This window comes from Erpetoichthys calabaricus, chromosome 1 (genome assembly GCF_900747795.2).
Source record: "Erpetoichthys calabaricus chromosome 1, fErpCal1.3, whole genome shotgun sequence".
Lineage (NCBI taxonomy): Eukaryota > Metazoa > Chordata > Cladistia > Polypteriformes > Polypteridae > Erpetoichthys > Erpetoichthys calabaricus.
Genome location: NC_041394.2, coordinates 259,320,524 through 259,341,352, shown reverse-complemented (window position 1 = coordinate 259,341,352; position 20,829 = coordinate 259,320,524). Strand labels below are relative to the sequence as shown.

The following is a 20,829-nucleotide window of genomic DNA, read 5'->3' as shown; positions in this document are numbered from 1 at the left end:
GGCGTGGCTCTGATTTATTCGTCGTATCCAATGGTCTAAGAGTTGGTGGGCGTGGCTCCTTCCTGCGTTCGCCATTGGCGTCTTACTTGTCGGCGGTTTAGTGAATCCACGCCCCTTCTGGCGTGCTTTCCATGGGTGGCTACTTGTCTCCCGGCTTAGTGAATTATATGTATAGATTCTTAAATCTCTTCCAAAAACTCTTTATATTGGTCAATTCGACTCTGTTTGTACCTTTTATCTGCATTTGTAAACTTGCCTTTTCTAATATTTAGTTATGAACTATGTATGGTGTTTATAAATTGTTTTTGTTTCCTCCTTAGTATTTACTATATACCCTTCAGTTTGGATATCTCTAAATTTCAGTTTACTCATGATATCAGAATGAATGTCATTAATGCATTCAATTTCTTTGTAAAAGCCTATGTGAAATACCATACTCTGTCATTTTCTAAGTCTGCTTAATCCTGAGTGGGGTTGCGGGGCTGTGGGGGGCTGGAGCCTGTCCCAACAAGCACAGAGTGGAAGGCAGGAATAGTTCCCTGAATAGTGCAGCAGTCCATTGAATAGTTCTGTGTGAAATATTTATTCAGTTCATCTCTATTTATCTTCAATCAGGGCTTCTTGTGTATGCCCTTGGATTTAGACAGTGAACAGACTGAACGTCATACCCAGTATGTTCCACTTGTATCTTCAAGCTTTTTTCTCAGTGAATTCCCTTTTTTCAAATGTCCAAAAAAAATGTTAAGTTTGTTATTGACTTTGAATTGCCAATGCGTAAGAGTCTATGAGTCACTGCCATATGGAAACAACAGGAAAAAAATGACCAAAAATGTAGCTTTGGACTGGGAGTCGAATATTGACCATTGCCCTTTAACTCTTTATAAAAGACATAAAAATATATTTATGAAATGAACCTGTCTATTTGTATCTTCAAAGTATTTCTCAAAATAAACACTATGCAGAAACTTACTTTGATGTAGTTTTGTTCCGTTACATCATAATCTCGGTTCTCCTTTTTAATTTTCTGAAAATATAATTTGCATATGTTATTTCAATGTCAAAAATATAAAGTAGCCAGGAGAATATTAAACTGGCAAACTTACCTTACGTCTCTGTTTATCTCTTGTCCCAGGGTATGACTAAACCCAAAGGAGAACAAAGAAGAAATTAAAAAAAACATGCACTATGTTTCATAGATCCACCAATAATATTTGTTCATATAATTTTGTGTATATAGGCCCCATTAACTCTTACATAGTTCATTAGAGGAATACAAAAGCATGGCTTTTTTATAAGAAAACACTTTCTTTAGATTTACAATTATAGTGTACTAAAAAGTTTCCATAAATTCATCAACCATTTACAGTAAAGCTTTCATAAAGCCCTTGACAGTGATAATGTAATACACAGTTTATTTCTTTTACGTTTTGACTCCACTAGGTATTATTTTTACCTAACATAAAAAATGCATATATTTTACTTAGCTCTCAGTGTCCATATGACCACATGTCATTGAACTGTCGTATTTCACAAGAAGAAAGGCCAACAATAATTAGAATCAAACTGATAATGACACTTTATGGAATACATGGATAGGAACAATGACACATAATATACACTAGGCAGCAGGAAATATTAAGCAAAATCTAAAATTAAAAATAAAAGAAATCTATAATCTGACATAACATCCAGGGTTGATTCCTGTCTTGCATTTGAGGCTGTTGGGATACATTCCAGTCTAACTGAATTTATTTAGACAAGTTTGATAATGAATGTAGAGACAGGTGGATGAAATCTATATTATTTACATCCCACACATCATCTCATTTTGAAATCTGCATAATTGATGATCTATTTTGGATTGGCATTACGGTGTAATAGCTAAGAAGCTGATGTTATTGCTTCAAATCTCCTGCCTGTACTCCAACTCTAAAAAATCTCTGTAGGCAGTTGTAACATATAATGTCTGTTTTAGATTAAAGCATCAGCAAGATATACAATACTAATAACCTCATACATTTTCAAACCTCCTTAATCCACTTCATTGCCATCAGAAGCCAGAGACAATCCATAAAAAGCAATAGATGCCAGACATTAAACAACCTCTGGGCAGAGTGCCACACTCATACTAACAGAGGGACAATTTGAAGTCATAAATTAAACTAACAGGTAATGCATCTGTGAGGCAGCAATACTAACTACTGCACCACTGTGCTGCCCTTAACATGCTAACATGGCAGTATTTTTATTGGCTCATTCTCTTTACATTTTTGGTTACCCTTATTGTATTTTGCTATAGTCTATATTGGAAGCATATCTGGCTTATATTACCAAATGCAAATATTGCAGGGCTAAAGTACTTACTGTGTTTGAATGTTCTCTTCATGTTTGAATAAATGTTCTTCTGCGTTCAGTTTTTCTCTCACATCCCAAAGATACAGTATGAAGGTACGGTTGATTGGTATACTTAATTTGGCCTGGTGTGAATAAATGTGTGTGTGTGTGTGTGTGTGTGTGTGCGTGTGTGGGTGTGCGTGTGTGTGTGTGTGGGTGTGTGTGTGTGTGTGAGTGAGTGTAAATGTGCCCTAAATTACATTGTTTATTTCTGCCTTGTGTCCTCAATGCTTCTGGGGTAGGCAACAATCTCCTGAAACCCTGAAGTAGATGAAAAAATTAGAAACTATATAGATGGATGGATGGATGGATATATTACCACACTCAGTACTTTTAGGGGCCTACAGTTATCCTAGGTTCCCCAGAATTAATTTACATAGATAAAATGTATTATTATTATGATAGGAGCATTAAAGTGAGAGGTCAGCTGCAGATATACAGACTTCCTGAGTATATTAGATTGTGTATGCTAGGGATATTTATCGATCTACTCTTAGAAAGTTACAGAGTTATGTATTTGATTATTGAAAATAGACAATTTCATTTTGGCTGCTTCTCATTATTACAGATTTGAAGAAGGTTCATTAACTCTACTACTGATTTTTTTTTTAACCTTATTCATGCACCTATAGTTCGCAAATTATTTCTATGATATATACATTCATTGTATTAGAATGTGTAGCTACAACATTGTAAAACACTTGAAGATATACAGAAAAGACAAAATCCAACACATTGACTAATTCTTCAATCCTTCACTCCCCGTTGCTAGGCTACCGGTACTTTTATTATGCTTCAGTAGTGTTATAATGCAGAAATGTAAGATGCTTAGCATTAAAATTTTAACAGAATGTTATATATCTAAAGGTTTCTACTATCATGAAAGAGCATGAAGTCCTAAAGAAATAGAAATAATATCCTCCTCTGTTAGTTTATATAATCCACACAATTGTTTGTACAATATTTACCAGAGATTAAAAGCATCATGACAATTTATCCAGATCTCTGATAAAGTGTTTTTCATAAAGTCTTGTTTCCTTTAACAATAAGAAAGGAAGCAATACTATTATTAATACAATCAACAACTGTGCCTCATCCTCATATCTGAGCTCAACCTGAAGAACCTGAAGATCTCAGCTTTCAATAGCCAACGATTAAAGTAGAAGAGATCTGAGATTCAGAGAATGAACAACAAGACCAGTAAGCTCCTGACCACGCATGGGCTTCACCTTCCAAAAGCAGACATTGATTGACTATATCAAGAGTTGGAATGGTGGCCATAGACTCATCAAATTCATGTCTCTATATAACAGTAACAGTGGGTTAAACGATTACATTGAGTTTGGCAGTGATATGCTCACCAAGTTTGTGAAGACCCATAAGGCCAGCAGAACAATATGCTCCCTCATAACAACAGCAAAGATAACTAAAAGCAAGTATTTGTCAGCGTGGCCCATTGACCGATCTACAATGAAGCTGAGACTGAAGACCATCATTGAAACTGGGAGGAACGAGCTGCACGGTCAATGCTGCCGTAACCTTGATTGACCAAATGTGCACAAAACTGCAAGTTTGGCATGGGTCAACAGACCAGGTGCCAAGGGACAGACTGAAAGCCTACTTGTTGCAGCTCAGGACAAAGCACTCAACATCTGGTAACAGCAGCAGAACATTCTGACGTGGCAGGAGGAGAGAAAATACAATATGTGCAGCAAGGCCAAGGAGACAATCAATCATATTGTCTCTAGATGTACAGTGCAGACTTCTACTGAATACATAAACTGACCCAACAAGTTTGCCAGCTACCTGCACTGTGGTGCACTAGGTGTAGAAATGCCTGTGAAATAGTACCAGAACAAGCTGGAGACTGTTGACAACATTGGAGATACTACCATCATGTGGGACCTGTCAATGCAAACCGATCGTATCATTCGGCTAACCGTCTTGATATTGTGGTCCATTACTAGAAGAAGAAGCAGTGCCAGCTGATCGCTATAGCAGTCCCAAATGACAACATCTTACTCAAAGAAGCTGAAACACAAAGCAAATATAAAGATTTGGACATCAAAATCAGCAGGATGTGGGGCACCAAAAAGCTGTGGCTGTGGTGGTCAGGGCTCTAGGCACCGTCAACCGTATTTGTAACCACTGTGAGATGCCATTAAAAATATTCATAACCTGTCTCACATGTGAATACTGGGCACTCCAAAAGCAAAATAAGTACAAAAAATTTAAAATAATAAGTCTTTTAAAACAATATAAACCAGGGTGGAATAAATATAAGAACTTGAAGTATCAAATAAACAAAAGCCTGCCTTGCCACATCTCTCAGACCTGTCTAAAAACATGTGAAGAACAAATGACAGTCAGCGAGGAGAAGCACTACACCTAGATTAGAAAATGGCAGTGTGTTCTACAAGCACAGAAACATATAGGAAAAGAATTTGAATTGTGATTATTACCACTAGAATAATGCCAGTATACATTCCCATCACAGAATATGAAAATGCAGACATTTATAGAGATGAGACTGAAACTATTAAAGAGAGCAGGCCATCAATACTCATTGGCTACTTTATCAACCAACTTGACATTAACCTGAAGCATCTCTTGGGGTTGGAATTCTATTTATATTAAATATGGTAAAGCCTGAACATCTCTTGGGTTAGACTGATACAATCCACTGCATGCTCCAAAACAGTCAGGAATATTTCTATGCATTTTGCCACTCTATGGTAACACATCAGTATTCACGAATAGGACAGAACCTTCAACCAAGACACACAATGGGGAGGAAACGAAAAGCTGTAAAGCCAGTTTTAGAACAAACTAAAATTGAAGCAATAGTTGAACAAAGTGATAGTGATGACAGTGTGAACTGGTGATCAGATGTTGACATGAATAACAAAACTGATACATACAGCACTGTACGACTGAACCTCCATGATGTGCCTGGTGACTTCAGTCGCTTAACACTGTAGTGGGGTGCAATTTGTTCAAGTCCGTTTCCAAAAAGGTTGGGAGACAGTATAACATGTTACAATTTGCAAATCATGCAATCCCTATATTTAATTGAAAATAGTACAATGACAACAAATCAAATGTTAAAAATGAGAAATTACTGTTTTTTGAAAACTATATACGCAATTAGAATTTGATGCCAACAACACGTTTCAAAAAGTTCAGACAGAGAGATGTGTTGTATCACCTCTTCTTTTAACAAAACTGTAAATTTTTGGGAACTATGAAGACTAGTTTCTGTAGTTTCGAAAGTGAAATGTTGTCCCATTCTTGCTTGATATAGGATGCTGTTCAACATATCACATGAAGGAGGTGTACTAAATGTGCATCAGTACAGCAGTGGACACTAGACATACCTTCCCAGCTGTATTTATGTTGATGTTGTGGTATTTACATGTTTCTGTTAAATGTAGTACTATTTATTCTTATTGAAAAAAATTCAATGCATTTGGCTCACTTTTTTGAGGGGTAAACATATTGCTACGGGGATTAACCCGCATGTTTCAGCTAATTCTAAAATTGCACTACTGAATTAAGAGCGGGGGACTACACAGCTCTTTGCAGGAAATCAGAGCTACTGGAATGAACATTGGATGCAGTGTTCCTTGTGAGAAGGTGCGTTACCCTGCTAAAGGCATCCATTTGAAAAAGAGTAGAAGAGCAGAGGTCAAAAAGGATGTACTTTGTCAGCAACAATTTCAGGTATGCTGTGACATTCAACTGATATTAAGAGGCCTAATATGTGCCAGAAAAACATTCCTTACAATAAAACATCAATGCCAGCCTGTACCATTGACACAAGGCAGAATGGTTCCATGCATATTTGCTCTTTATGCCAAATTCTTACACAAGCTCCTTCTTGAGACAGCTGAAATTGAGATTTGTCTGATTATTTTTCCTATTTCAGAACTTCAGGTTTGGTGATTATGTGCCCACTATGGCCTCATTTTACTTTTCTTACCTGAAAGGAGTTTCAACCAGATATAGCCCCCTACTTGAGCTACACATCCGCTTAAAACTCCAATGTTTTGGTGTACATTCAGAGATGCTATTTTGCACACAACTGTTTGAAAGTGCTGTTATTTTGGTATTTCTGTTCTTTCTGTTAGCTTAAACATCTATGGCCACTCTTCTCTGATTTCTTTCATTGGCAAGGTGTTTTAGCTAACAAAGGTGCCTCTCACTGAATGTTTTTTGTTAATGCACCAGTTTTAGTAACCTTCGTGATTATTACTGAGTGTAATAATAACAGGTTAAAGAACAGAAGATGGCACTAACATATGGTATTTGGTAAATATGAATTAAAAATGAGAAAAGGCAAAGAAGAATGTTAGATTATAGAGGATTATTTAAAAACAGCTGATAGATAAAAAAAATACTGGGAAACTTTTACAGCAATCACTGAAGATGCATAGACCATTGGTAATAGAAGAGATAATATAAACAAGAAAAACAGATGCACCATAACTCAAACATGACCACACATAACTAAAGAGGATTAAATTAGAAACCAATAAAAGAGTGAAACAATAGTATAATGGTAAGATGGTGAAATGGTAAAAAGAAAAATATGAAAAATTCTTAGCTTTATAATTTTAATATTTGTTTATATTGTTTTTATCATAATTTTTGAGCTTTTTATTTCATTAGCCCGTGTCATGCTTATATGAATCTCATTGGCATTGTCTGGAAAATACTTTGGCTAGTCTTCGAAGGCCCAGATTGTGAAGATTCCTAAACTAAAGGTCACCCAAACTCACTTACTCCCTAAAATATTAAAAAATAAAAATTATTAATGAAAGAAGAACCATGATTCATTTTGAGATGTCAAGCTATAGATACAGTATCTCTCTGATTTACTTCAACATTGTAAACTCTATGTAGAGTCATTCAGAGGACCGGGATGGAGATGGCTGCTTGTCTGTTTTAATTAAATGAATATCTCACCGTTTGCTTATTTTCATTCCTTCTGCCTCCTGAAGTGCCTGGTAAAAAACCCTAAAAAACATTACTAGTCAGAAAAAAAGGCCAGAAACTAAAGAAAATATGTTAGAGGATATTTAAATGGTGAGTTTTAAAAAGCTTTGTAATATTAGTTTACCTCTGTATTTGACAGGGTGGCCATTCTTTTTACTCGAGTTAAGATTTCCGCATCATCATACCCCTTGTTTGAAAATTCAGATAAATTGCTTTGATTAAACTTTTATCAATTTATGAGAACATGTAAACTTTTACAAGCAATTAGCTTCCATTTTTACTTACAGAAGCTGACCCATATTCTTCTGGAAATATCTACAGAAAAATAAAAGTAGAAATTTTAGTTATTTTTATATTAATATATAATATAGATAGACAGGTAGATACTTTATTTAAAAATAATCTTTATTAGATCAAATTAAACGAACACAACAAAAAATAAACAAAAATTAAAAGACATTCAAACATCTTAATTAAAGAAACATACATTTCCAGTAATTATCTATATATATATAAAAATGTAACATCTGTCTGTCTGCTTTTCACAAGAGAACTACTTAACGGATTTAGATTGGCTATTTTTCTATAATTTGCTTGAACATTCCGGTTGATTTTGTGACTTCTCTCATCGTACTAAGAATCATAGTTCGCTTGCAGGGGCATTATATTTGTGCTAATCCGAGACAGAAGCTGCAGGCCAAGGGGAGGGGGAAGTGTGATGTCAAGAGTGGGGAGCTGGGTGGGGTCCTCTTCACTCAGGCACCAGTCTCCATTTGAGTCGGTCTATCGGTTGCCACGTTTTGAAGTGTACCTTGCATCCGCTTAGCTAGTGATACCTGTTTGTTTATTGTCCTGTTTCACTACTACGCAGGTAGTGTGTATATATATATATATATATATATATATATATATATATATATATATATATATATATATATATATATATATATATATACACACACACACACACAAAGAGTAAAACCTTGTTTATCTGTAAGTCAATTAACCGTCAGTCTCTGTTAACCATCAGTGGCAAAAAAATATGCACATCAGCATCTACCTATTACTGTACTACTACTGCTATGTGATACGCTGCGAGCTCTGCAATTTGAAACAACTTTCCTTTCTGCTAGCGTGTAGTGTTCTTCCCTAGCACCATGTGTCAGTTACATACCTTCAGTTTAAACAGCGTTTTGTACTTTTTCTCTTGTATTATAATTATTATACTAAGCATTGTTATAGCTGATAAATGTAGGTGTGTGGTGTTGGAATTGCCACAAAAAACTGAAATTATTAAATGTTTACAAAACGGCAAAAGTGCATCAAGTATTGCTTCACTTTACGGAGTAAGATGAACAACCGTGAATGATATAAAGCATGATGCCGACAAAATTGAAAAACATGTCGAAAATGGAAACAACTGACGCTAATGTTAATGTTCTAATTTTCTTTTTAAATTCTGTTATATTATGTTTTGTTAATGCAGTATACTGTGACGTGAAGGCAGCTTGTGATGCGCTGTTGGGGAGCAGAAAGTGTGTAATGAATGCTGTGTAAGTGACGGGACTGGGTGAAGGGCTTTTGTTCTGTAAGGGGCGCATACGCCTCTTATGAGATGAGTGACAGGAGAAGATAGGAGAAAAAGGAAGGTGCAGCGGAAGGAAGTTTTGAGTAAAGAGTCAGGAGAGAATAAGCAGGAGTGTTTGCGGTATAGAAAAAGACAGAATGTGAGTGGCAGGAGATAAACTGATTAGTAAGGAAAGCTATCTTTTATTGTTTTGGAGATGTGCTCTTTAACCTAGATAATGGTGTATAAAACAGAGCACTGTTTGTTACAGAATGAAGACTCCAAGTAAATAGAAAACTCCAGTACCTCTGAGTTGTATTTGCTTATTATGCTGGTCATTACAATATTATAGAAATTAATTAATTTTGTTAAAGCTATATTACATTTTGTTTTGTAAATAAATATGACTAGTCGCTAATCTACTGTATATCATTTTAAAATAGCTGTTCTGTTATCTGTCTTTTCGCTTATCCATCATGGTCTTGGTCACAACCTCTGACAAATAATTGAGATTTTACTGTATGTGTATATATATATATATATATATATATATATATATATATATATATATACAGAGAGAGAGACAGATTTTTTTTTGATTCTTACCCCATAGAAAATATCAAACAAAGAGCTTAATAAATTCAAAAACATGCCTTTACACCTTCTAGTTTGTCACTACAGTACACGCCTCCTACTCTACTCACAGGTCCAAATAGATCCCAATGGAAAACTGCAGTTTTAAAACAACAGTCAAGCATGTATAAAAACTACACAAGAATATACTTAAGCAAAGGAAGTAAAATAAATCCATCCTTTTTCCAAACCTGCTTTTCCAGAGCAGGGACACAGGGAAACTGGAGCCTATCCCAGGAAGCATTAGACAGAAGGCAGGAGCAATGCCAGTCCATTGCAGGGTCACACATACACCACACTCACACTTCTTTATGGATAAGGTGAATAATGTTAGGGCTCATATACCTCTCACTGTTTATGACCCCTTAGCTGTTCTCCCCTGCTCTGCTGTTTTTTATCAGTTTGAGCCAGTGACTCTATCTTGTCTATATGAGATTGTTGGTCAATCGAAGCCCTCAGGTTCTCCTTTTGATGGTGTCCCACCTTCTCTTTTTAAAGAGATTATTTCTGTTTTAGGGCCATCTGTTCTTGCTATTATCAATAGCAGCCTTTCCTCAGGCGTAGTTCCTAATTTGTTTAAACATGCCATAGTGCAACCATTGATCAAAAAACCAAGCCTAGATCCCACTGTGCTATCCAATTTTAGACCGATTTCCAAGCTTCCATTTCTGTCCAAAATTTTGGAGAGAAGTGTGTATATTCAATTGAAAGCCTTTTTAGATGAAAGTGATGTGCTCGAAGTGTTTCAATCTGGTTTTAAGCCGCTTCACAGTACTGAAACCGCATTACTGAAGGTTTTTAATGACATCCTTTTGGCAACAGACTCAGGGGATTATGTGATTTTAGTTCTGCTCAATTTAACAGCTGCTTTTGATACTATAGATCATAGTATTTTATTATCTCGTCTGGAGCACTGTGTGGGCATTCGTGGTACTGCCTTGGCGTGGTTTAAATCGTATTTGACTCAAAGAACTTTTTCAGTGAGGCTAGATGAATTTAGATCCTCCTCTGCTTCACTATCATGTGGGGTTCCGCAAGGCTCCATACTTGGTCCTCTGCTATTTTCTTTGTATCTCCTGCCTCTTGGCTGTATTCTTAGAAAGCATAAAATTGCTTTCCATTGTTATGCAGACGATACTCAGGTTTATGTACCCCTCAAACGCAAGGATGCTTACTCCTTACAAATTTTGGTTATGTGCCTAGAAGAGGTGAAAGCTTGGATGGCAGTGAACTCCTTAAATTTTAATGAAAATAAGACAGAGGTTATAGTTTTTGGTCCTGGGGGCACCAGTGGGTCTATTTCTACTTCTGCTCCTGTGGATTTGGGTCCCCTTGCACAATATGGTACGCCTGTTATTACAAATTTGGGTTTTAGGATAGATGAGGATTTTAGACTGGATGGTCAGATCAGTGCGGTGGTGATATCTGTTTTTTTTCAGCTAAGACATTTGGTGAAGATAAAAAACATTCTTTCCAAAGATCAATTTACAACAGTAATCCACGCCTTCATTACAACCCGGTTGGACTATTATAATTCGTTGTATATTGGTGTTAGCCAGTCCACCCTGTCTCGGCTGCAGCTGGTGCAAAATGCTGCTGCACGCCTTTTAACTGGCACGCGAAAGAATGAGCACATTACACCTGTATTATCCTCACTGCACTGGCTGCCTGTTCAGCTTAGAGTTCATTTTAAGATTCTTTTATTTGTTTTTAAGTCCTTAAATGGGCTTGCTCCGCCCTACCTTGCTGAGCTGCTGCATATGCACTCTCCTTCCCGCTCACTCAGATCAGCTGGTCAGCTGCTTCTGGATGTGCCTAGGACTCAGCGAAAGCTCAGGGGGGATAGGGCTTTTTCCGTTGTGGCTCCAAGGCTCTGGAATTCACTGCCGATTCACATTAGACAGGCCTCCTCACTGCCCATTTTTAAGTCTGCTCTTAAGACTTACCTTTTTGGTTTGGCGTTTGATCCTGTGTGAGCAGTTGATTTTACTCTGTTTAGTTGTTTTTACTATGTTTTAATTAGTTTTATTTATTGTATTGTATTTACTTATTTATTATTTTGTTTTTGTTTAAAATTTATTTTAGCCTATGTTCAGCACTTTGGTCAGCGGCTGTTGTATGTAAAGTGCTTTATAAATAAAGTTGACTTGACTTGACTTGACACTCACACACTAGGGGCCAGTTTAGCAACACCAATCCACCTAATCTGAATGTCTTTGGATTGTGGGGAACCAGAGCACCCAGAAGGAAACCATGCAGGCATGGGGAGACCATGCAAACTCCACACAGGAAGCACCCAGGACACAAACCCCGGTCTCCTTGTTGTGAGGCAGGAGTGTCCAATAAAATACACAGTAAGTCAAAATAAATGTGTTCATCATCATTCTAAATTTAATGCATTAAAATATGTAAAAGGATCTTAGCTTTTTCAGAAAATACAGTCAACTCTGACTCTTTTCATACACAATTTTAATGCTTGTAGCCTAAGTCACAAGTCCTGGTACACCCCAGTGACCTATATAACTGGGTATCCTCAAATTCCACTTCTCAGATAGCGACTACACACAGGGAATTCTTGCTGCTTCTGAAGTCCACCACTAACTCCATAGTTATGCTAACATTAAGTTGCATATGGTTGAAAATGTACCAAAGAATTTACCCTTCAGGCTTCTGTATAATGTTTATGGCTTAGTGTTTTTTTTTAAATAAATCAATTTATTGCTAGGTCATTAAGATATAATGTCACTGTCTCAAACAGTTTCTGTCAGCTTAAAGTGGACTATATTAGCCATTTCAAAACACAATCTCCTTTAGTTTATGATATTTAAAAAGACTACAAAGGTAATGTTGGGTAAATAATATCAGTAGGGCAATTGCAAAAATGAACACCGTCAGGCTGAAAAATGATGGCAGGGATATTTATGTCAGATAAAATGTGGATAAAACTTAAAAAAAAAACCAACAATATCCAAAATAACATTTTCAAAACAAATAGAATTGGAATGCCTATGAGAACAAAATAAGAGAGACACTATAGAAACAGTTGCTGGTACAAAGCTGAATAGTTTCTATGTCAAATTTCAGCCTCCTTTTCTTACTTTTGTTTGTGGTCTTTAATTTGAAATGCATTAGCTCAGAACACTTATTGCCTATATTTATTTAGGCTATATTTTTATTCTGTGTGAAAAAGTGATTGATATTTGATTCCGTTATTTTCTCTGTGTCATTTCATGAAGAATACAGATTTAAGGCCTTCTAACTTGAGAAGGCAAATGTTTAGAGCAAAAATAATATTGAAAGATGTTTCTTAAATTGCTGAAAGTTTTAGCTACAGAAGTTTAACATCACACTAATAACTAGTTTAATAAGCTGCCAAATGTATTTTGTCCAACAACAACAACATTTATTTATATAGCACATTTTCTATACAAATTATGTAGCTCAAAATGCTTTACAAGATGAAGAAAGAGAAAAGAAAAATATAAAAATAAGATTATGCAGTACTAAGTAACTCCAGGGGGCTGGAGAAATAAAAATCTGCAGGGGTTCCAAGGCCACGAGACTGCCCAACCCCACTGGGCATATGTCCATGTCTATATATGGTTGGCAAACGCAAAGGATCCATATATATATATATATATATATATATATATATATATATATATATATATATATATATAATTTTTTCTTGTAGAAAAGTAATGCATTAGTACTCTCCTAATCTAATTATTTCTGGAGGCAGATCCAATCTGTTTCACCATGTTTTACTTCTTCCCCTTGTAGTATTTGTGAAAGGAGAGAGCTTTATACAGTCATATGAAAACATTTGGGAACGCCTCTCAGCCTGCATAATAATTTACTCTACTTTCAACAAAAAAGATAACAGTGGTGTGTCTTTCATTTCCTAGGAACATCTGAGTACTGGGGTGTTTTCTGAACAAAGATTTTTAGTGAAACAGTATTTAGTTGTATGAATTTAAATCAAAATGAAAAACTGGCTGTGCACAAATTTGGGTCCCCTTGTAATTTGCTGATTTGAATGCATGTAACTGCTCAATACTGATTACTTGAAACACCAAATTGGTTGGATTAGCTCGTTAAGCCTTGAACTTCATAGACAGGTGTGTCCAATCATGTGAAATGGTATTTAAGGTGGACAATTGCAAGTTGTGCTTTCATTTGACTCTCCTCTGAAGAGTGACAGCATGGGATCCTCAAAGCAACTCTCAAAAGATCTGAAAACAAAGATTGTTCAGCATCATGGTTTAGGGGAAGGTTATAAAAAGTTATCTCAGAGGTTTAAACTGTCAGTTTCGGTGTGGGGCTGTGTGGCTAGTTCAGGGACTGGGGCCCTTGTTAAAGTCAAGTGTCAGACGAATTCAACCCAATATCAACAAATTCTTCAGGATAATGTTCAAGCATCAGTCACAAAGTTGAAGTTACACAGGGGTAAACAAGACAATGACCCAAAACACAGTTCGAAATCTACAAAGGCATTCATGCAGAGGGAGAAGTACAATGTTCTGGAATGGCCGTCACAGTCCCCTGACTTGAATATCATCGAAAATCTATAGGATGATTTGAAGCAGGCTGTCCATGCTCGGCAGCCATCAAATTGAACTGAACTGGAGAGATTTTGTATGGAAGAATGGTCAAAAATACCTCCATCCAGAATCCAGACACTCATCAAAGGTTATAGGAGGCGTCTAGAGGCTGTTATATTTGCAAAAGGAGGCTCAACTAAGTATTGATGTAACATCTCTGTTGGGGTGCCCAAATTTATGCACCTGTCTAATTTTGTTATGATGAATATTGCATATTTTCTGTTAATCCAATACACTTAATGTCACTGCTGAAATACTACTGTTTCCATAAGGCATGTCATATATTAAAAGGAAGTTGCTACTTTGAAAGCTCAGCCAATGATAAACAAAAATCCAAAGAATTAAGAGGGGTTCCCAAACTTTTTCATATGACTGTAAATCAATCCAGTGACTTGTATACACTTTTAGTGAACCTGCTCGATTTACCTTTCATGACCATGGGTAGCTGGTGCCTGTTCTGGCTGCACAGGCTACAAGACAAAAACTAACCATGGATGATGTACCTGTCTACTAAGTTGTAATGACAAACACAATTACATGTAACCAGTTTACATTAGACTGATATTAATAAACTTTATTAAACCCAAGGGAAAATTTAGATGCATATAGCAGCAGAAACATGAAAAAAACAAAGATACAGACTAATGAGACAAATAATACAATCAATAAACAGATTGAGGAGTACATCAGTAATACATTTATATTGTGCAGAAACAGCAAATTAAAGTGTTTAGTCTGGGATGTCGAGAGGTAGCATTGCATTGGCTGATAGCAGCAGGCAGAAGAAATTCCTATAGGCACTTCTTAGCATTTCCAGTTAAGTTATTCTACATGTTTGGGGATGAGGAATGAAAACCAGAGTAGGATTTGTTTGTCCTTGACGAGATAACAAATGTAACTTCATTATATATTGTGACGGGCGGCTGGGTCCCATGCCCTGCCGGGACGCCCCTGCTGCATATCTTCCGGGGGAGCAACCATTGGCAGCTCAGTATCTCCTCCGGGACACTTGGTGGCAGTCTCCCTGGCCGACGGTGATTCCCCAACCTCCCGCAGGGCTCCATGGGGGATGGAGTCCTGCACAGCCCGGTTGGGAGCTTTGGGTGGCCGCCAGGGTGTGCTGCATGGGCTCCACAGCCCAACTGGACAAATCTTCAGACCCACCCGGAAGTGCAATTGGAACCAGGTGGCCAAGCACCTGGAACACTTCTGGGTGGGCTATAAAAGGGGCCAGCCACCACCACTCAGTGGCCAGAGGCGGGAGGAGAGGGCGAAGATTCAAGGGAGGAGTGGTGGTGCCAGAAGGGCGTGTTTGTGTTACTGCTTATTAATAGTGCTTGAGTTGGGACTGTGTATTGCCTGTGGGTATTCCCACAGGGGAAGAAAAATAAAAGTTTATTTTATTTTATACGTGCCTCCGAGTGTAATCTGTACCGGCTCGGGTGCTATATAGTGCTATTGTTACAGTATACATAAATATGCTGGGTAGCCTAGTAATTGACATACTGGATAGTGAAACCTGAGGCAGAACATCCACTTTTCATCTTTGTCGTACAGTTTGACAAGTCACATACCAACTGTTCCAATACTTAAACAGTTGTACCGTTGCGTTATCGTTTGTAAGTTTACTGATGTGAAAGATTCAGGTGAATAAATGCATATCGAATGGAAACTTTCAAATCTCATTTGTCTAAGTAGAGTAAATAAATAAATAAATAAAAGAAAATGAATCAGCAGATACTTTAAGGAAGGGTTGTCCATGAACAACTGACTTAACAGAAAAACAATGAACCGCCATTAAAGACCCCGTTGACTGGTCAATTTCCCCTTTTTGCTGATTAACTTAACATACACATCATTATGATGTGGGAGAAAACAGCACTCAAATGCAGAACTATAAACTCCATACAGAGATATTATGGTTGGCGTCAGAATCTAAGAGTCGGAAGTAGCAAAGCTAATATGCACATTACTATGTCAAAGTCACAATAACTGTAAAAGTATAATTACAAAAGTGTTGAAACAATATAAGATTGAGAAAAAAATATTTTATATAGTAAGGTTTATACTATTTTTCACTTTTTTGGGGACATGACTGGCGCCACTGCATATAAGTGTGTCGTAAACTTCTTCCAATTTTGTGTATGTCTCTGAAAAGTAGTGTTAGTTTCTTTTTTTGTTTCCTGTGTCTCGCGTATGTGCATAGCGGACAGCTTAATGGGTTCTGGTGATTGTAATTCTCCGCTGCTCCAGAGGCTGGTGATGTATCCTAATGCCTTTTCTCTTCCTTTCTCTCAAGACCAGATGATTGATGGCTGCATCACATCTGACATCACTTCCAGTGTCCCCTTGCCCTTGACCCGCCAGGCAGGAAGGACTTAAGACTGGAAGATTTGCCATCTTGAAACACTTCATTTTGGAACTTCCGTTTGGAAAGATGTTTTCTTTTGTGTGTCTGAATTCCAGTTATATTGGGTCACCAGGGTGGTTCCCCAACATTTTATCATGGTCTATCTGTTCTCTTACATCTTGCTAACAAATTATTAGTTATTTTATTTAGTGAATTTGATTGTTTGGTTACTAATTAGGTTGTGATGAAAGAGACTCTTTGCTACTTCCATTATCTTTGTAAATGGAAGGACAGAGATCGCCCAATGCACACACAGCTAAACCAACAATACTTCAGTGTCTGTAGGTTAGGATGGTTTCTGTCCAGTTGGACTAGATTTGATTAGATTATGAACGTAATATGTGTAATCTGACATCACTGAATTTAACCAGCTGGATAAAAGGTACTCACTGAAAAACTAAACAACAAGTACATCGTTGTACGATTTATATGAATTATTCAGGTGTTTCTAAAATAAAAGTTAATATTTTACATATTTTACTCTTTTTCAGCAAATACACTACATACTATTATTAACCATTTTATGACATGTATTTAGAGAAACATAATAAGTTCAATAATCCACAAATAATTGCTTTAGGAAGGTCTTATACTTCTAAAAGCAGAACAAGCACCAAGTGAACAAAAATTTTTATTTTAAACTTCAGAAAGTTTATGAACCTGCAGTGACTGTTTTCTAGGTTCATTGCAAGACTAGATTTTATGAACTGAGACTAAAAAGGAGGAAGCATTACTGGCCGCTTTTTCACTAAATTATTACTTCTGTTGAATGCATTTGCACCAATGGTCATAGCCTCCATGATGAAAAAAAAGAAAAGTGTGAGGTAAAGTCAGTCATTTTCAATTGCTGTGATTGTGACAGGAAACTAGTGAATGAAAGAATAAAAAAACAGAAATTAAAAGCCTCCAAGAAGGCAACCCAAAAAAACGTGTTTGTTAACTGACTGGCTGCAGAATATCCAAAGTGAAGAGATCAGAGAGCTTGAATAAAGCTATCATTTCAAGTCAAAAGCAGAAAGCAGTCCGTTAGTTTTTGAAAATGTGTCATATAATATACACATAATAATGGAGTTTCAGAGGGTGACTTTGATGCCCCCTGTAGTCCACTTGGAAATGTCGACTTCGCAAAGATGAAAGCTGCAACACAAAAATAAAAAGAGACATCTAAACACCTATTGTAAATTAAAGCCACCAGTTACTCAATAGTGCAGGGTGTTGATTTGCTGCTATCAGTGGCTCGGCCTCCAGCTTCAGTGATACTTAACTTTATACCTGTAGTGGTGGCTTCTTGCATCCAAGAAGAAAACAATGGCCAACTGCAGCTTGCAGTCTGCGTCGGGAACAAATCTCCAGAAGTCGGGTTCACATTATTAGGTCACCTGTAGCCACTCCAGCCTCTTTCAATACGTGCTTCAACCGTTTATTGTCCTTTTCTCAAAATGATGCCCCCCCCCCACCTGCCCAACTTAAGAAAATGACTGAAATAGAATCCAATATCCATTGTGCATCTCTATGTACTTCATTTGAAATACCTCATACATAATAAGAAAATTGCTTTGGATATAGGAAAGGGTTTTTAAATCATATTATATAAGACCTAAAAATGGTGAAGAGAAAAATTCTCTTTTTCTGGAATGTATCTATTTTTTAGATCAGTTATTCATTTTAATTTTACTGAAGACAAGTTTGTATGGTTACTTAAGTGCATATCTATTGATAAGTATATAATAGTTCACTCATTAGATGATAAGGTAAAGTATCCATGCCATGTGCTGGCAAAAAACAGGGGAAACTGTCCAAATGGCAATATATTCCAGGATCAGCTCACCTGGGGCCTCATGTACATATAAACGGTGCATACGCACAAAAATGTTGCATACTCCCGTTTCCACACTCAAATCATGATGTATAAAACCTAAACTTGGCATAAAGCCACACACATTTTCATGCTAGCTAAATGCTTGGCGTACGCAAGTTCTCCACTCTGTTTTGCAAACTAGCGGCACCCAGCATCAAAGCAGTGCTTTTGTTCCAGTGTGGTTTCCCTTTCTTTTTTAGATCCACATCCCTGATGTGGCTTTATCATATACACTGAAATTAACCGCATATTGTTTATTAGTTTAAGGCAGGGGTGCCCACACTTTTTCGGCTTTTGAGCTACTTTTAAAATGACCAGGTCGAAATGATCTACCTACGTTAAAAATTATATACTGTATATATATATATGTATATATATATATATATATATATATATATATATATTGTCGCAGGTGGCTGGGGGGGCGACCTGGCTGGGACGCCCCGGAGGACCGTAAGAGGGCTTACGCCTTCCCCAGACCATGTGGGGGTGACCACCCTGGTACCTATCGGGTGGAAGAGGACAGAGCTCAGAAGAGAGGAGTGGAGGCGGACCAGAATAGAGAGGAGGCATTGTATTGAGGGCCTGGACTGAGGGTGATTGGTGCTGTGGCACTGGGTTGTGTGTGATCACTGTTGTAAATAATTGTAAATAAACGTGTGCTGGGTGACAAAATGATGTCTGCCTGTCTGTGTCTGGCCTGTCCCCCACAATGGCATCCCAGATGGGACTCTCTGCCTGGCAGAGACTGCTCTACAAGGCAGGGACCCAGAAAAAATAATTTTGTGGGCAGTCCGGTACAGCAGGTAAACCCACACACGTGCCGCAAGAGCAGCACACGCACAAACCTGTGGGAGCGATTCACCCAAGGGACTACCACCAGTCCACAAGAGGGCCATTTCCCCCTGGTGCGGGAGAACAACAACGGGCAGGCTCCTACAAGCGTGCCGTGGCTGAGAACGTCTGGGACGGCATCACGTCTAGGAAGGCCATAATGAGGCTGGAGCCTCGGACAGACGGGACCCAGGAGGTAAGTGCCCTGCCCAACGACGGTTGGCCCTGCAGGGTTGGACTTACATTATCTGTTGCAGACAGGGACTGCCCGGTTCCTCATCGGTGGCAGATGCGTGCCAGTCTGCAGGGCTTCGTCAGTGTGGCGGCAGCCGGAGCAGCTGCGGAAAAGGAGCCGCTGCAGCTCGAGAAATTGTGGCAGCTGCGACGCTGCCTGGAGGCATGTCACTGCACTGGGAGAAAGAGAGACAAAATGGCCGCGGACCAATGATTGAATGGAGGCGGGACCAAGGAATGTCCATCTCGTGCTGGGGAAGGACCCAATTGGGCCGGAGAGGCCCCACAGGAAGTAGTCGGCGGACATGACTGACAGCCAGGTGAGTCAATTGCCGACTGTCGTTTTGTGCTTGCCAGTGGCACTGCGTGAGCTGGAGACCTGCCTTCAGCCCATGGAGCCACTTCCACAGACGCTTCGTGCCCTCCGTGCGGAGTTGCAAGAGCTGGAGAGAAAGGTGGCCACGTCAGTGCGGGCACTACGTGCGTGGACAAGACGACGCAATGCTGGATCCTTCAGCCGGAGCGGCACAGCGGGGACGGTGAGTGAAGTCGACCCCGTAAAGCATAAGGGAGATCCCACTAAAAAGGTGGACAATGAACAGAACCAAGTAGGGGGGTCTCCAACAGTGGAGGCGGGGCTGAGGGCCGTGCGCATGGTGAGGGGAGAAAGACTGAGAGGGCCGGCAGCACGGGGGCTGATGAGTGCCCCAGGTCCTAGCTCCCTACGCCCTGAGCCTGCGGCGGTCTCACGCCGCTCTATAGGGACGCAGACGGGACAGGATCTGTGCGACAGCGATCGAAGCTCCAGAGTCAGCGGAGGTGACGGCTGGGCGAGTGGACCCATCTGTTCCGATCAGACAGGCACGGAACCCGCGGAGAGGGTGCTGAAAAGGCAAGTCCCAGGGTGCCGGTCAAAGGGGGGAGCACTGCCAATGCGCAGCACAGAGGGAATCCAGGTGTTGGTGTCCAGGCAGCGTCTCGGTCCCTTTTTCTGTCTATGTTGCAGGACCAGACCCTGGACGAGCAGTAGGACCCGCTTCGTTGGGGACCTGCCCTAGCGGGATGGGGAGTGCCAGTGGAAGATTGCTGGGAAGCACCTGGAGCACATCCGGGTGATTATAAAAAGGGCCGCCTCCCTCCATTCGATGGCTGGAGTCGGGTGGAAGAGGACAGAGCTCGGAGGAGAGGAGTGGAGGCGGGCCAGAAGAGAGACGAGGCATTATTTTGAGGGCCTGGACTGAGGGTGATTGATGCTGTGGCACTGGGTTGTGCATGATCACTGTTGTAAATAATTGTA

The 20,829-nt window shown here is 38.9% G+C and overlaps 1 protein-coding gene across 1 annotated transcript in view; it reads right to left on the bottom strand.

Moving 5' to 3' along the window:
- Positions 1 to 20,829, bottom strand: part of col7a1l (collagen type VII alpha 1-like) — a 548,766-nt gene that overhangs the window by 144,434 nt on the left and 383,503 nt on the right. Inside the window, exons 77-81 of the mRNA XM_051929632.1 lie at positions 7,678 to 7,707; positions 7,517 to 7,579; positions 7,363 to 7,413; positions 1,104 to 1,139; positions 971 to 1,024 (exon numbers count right to left, since the gene is read on the bottom strand). Coding sequence (XP_051785592.1) covers positions 971 to 1,024; positions 1,104 to 1,139; positions 7,363 to 7,413; positions 7,517 to 7,579; positions 7,678 to 7,707 — 234 coding nt within the window. The remainder of the gene's footprint in view (positions 1 to 970; positions 1,025 to 1,103; positions 1,140 to 7,362; positions 7,414 to 7,516; positions 7,580 to 7,677; positions 7,708 to 20,829) is intronic.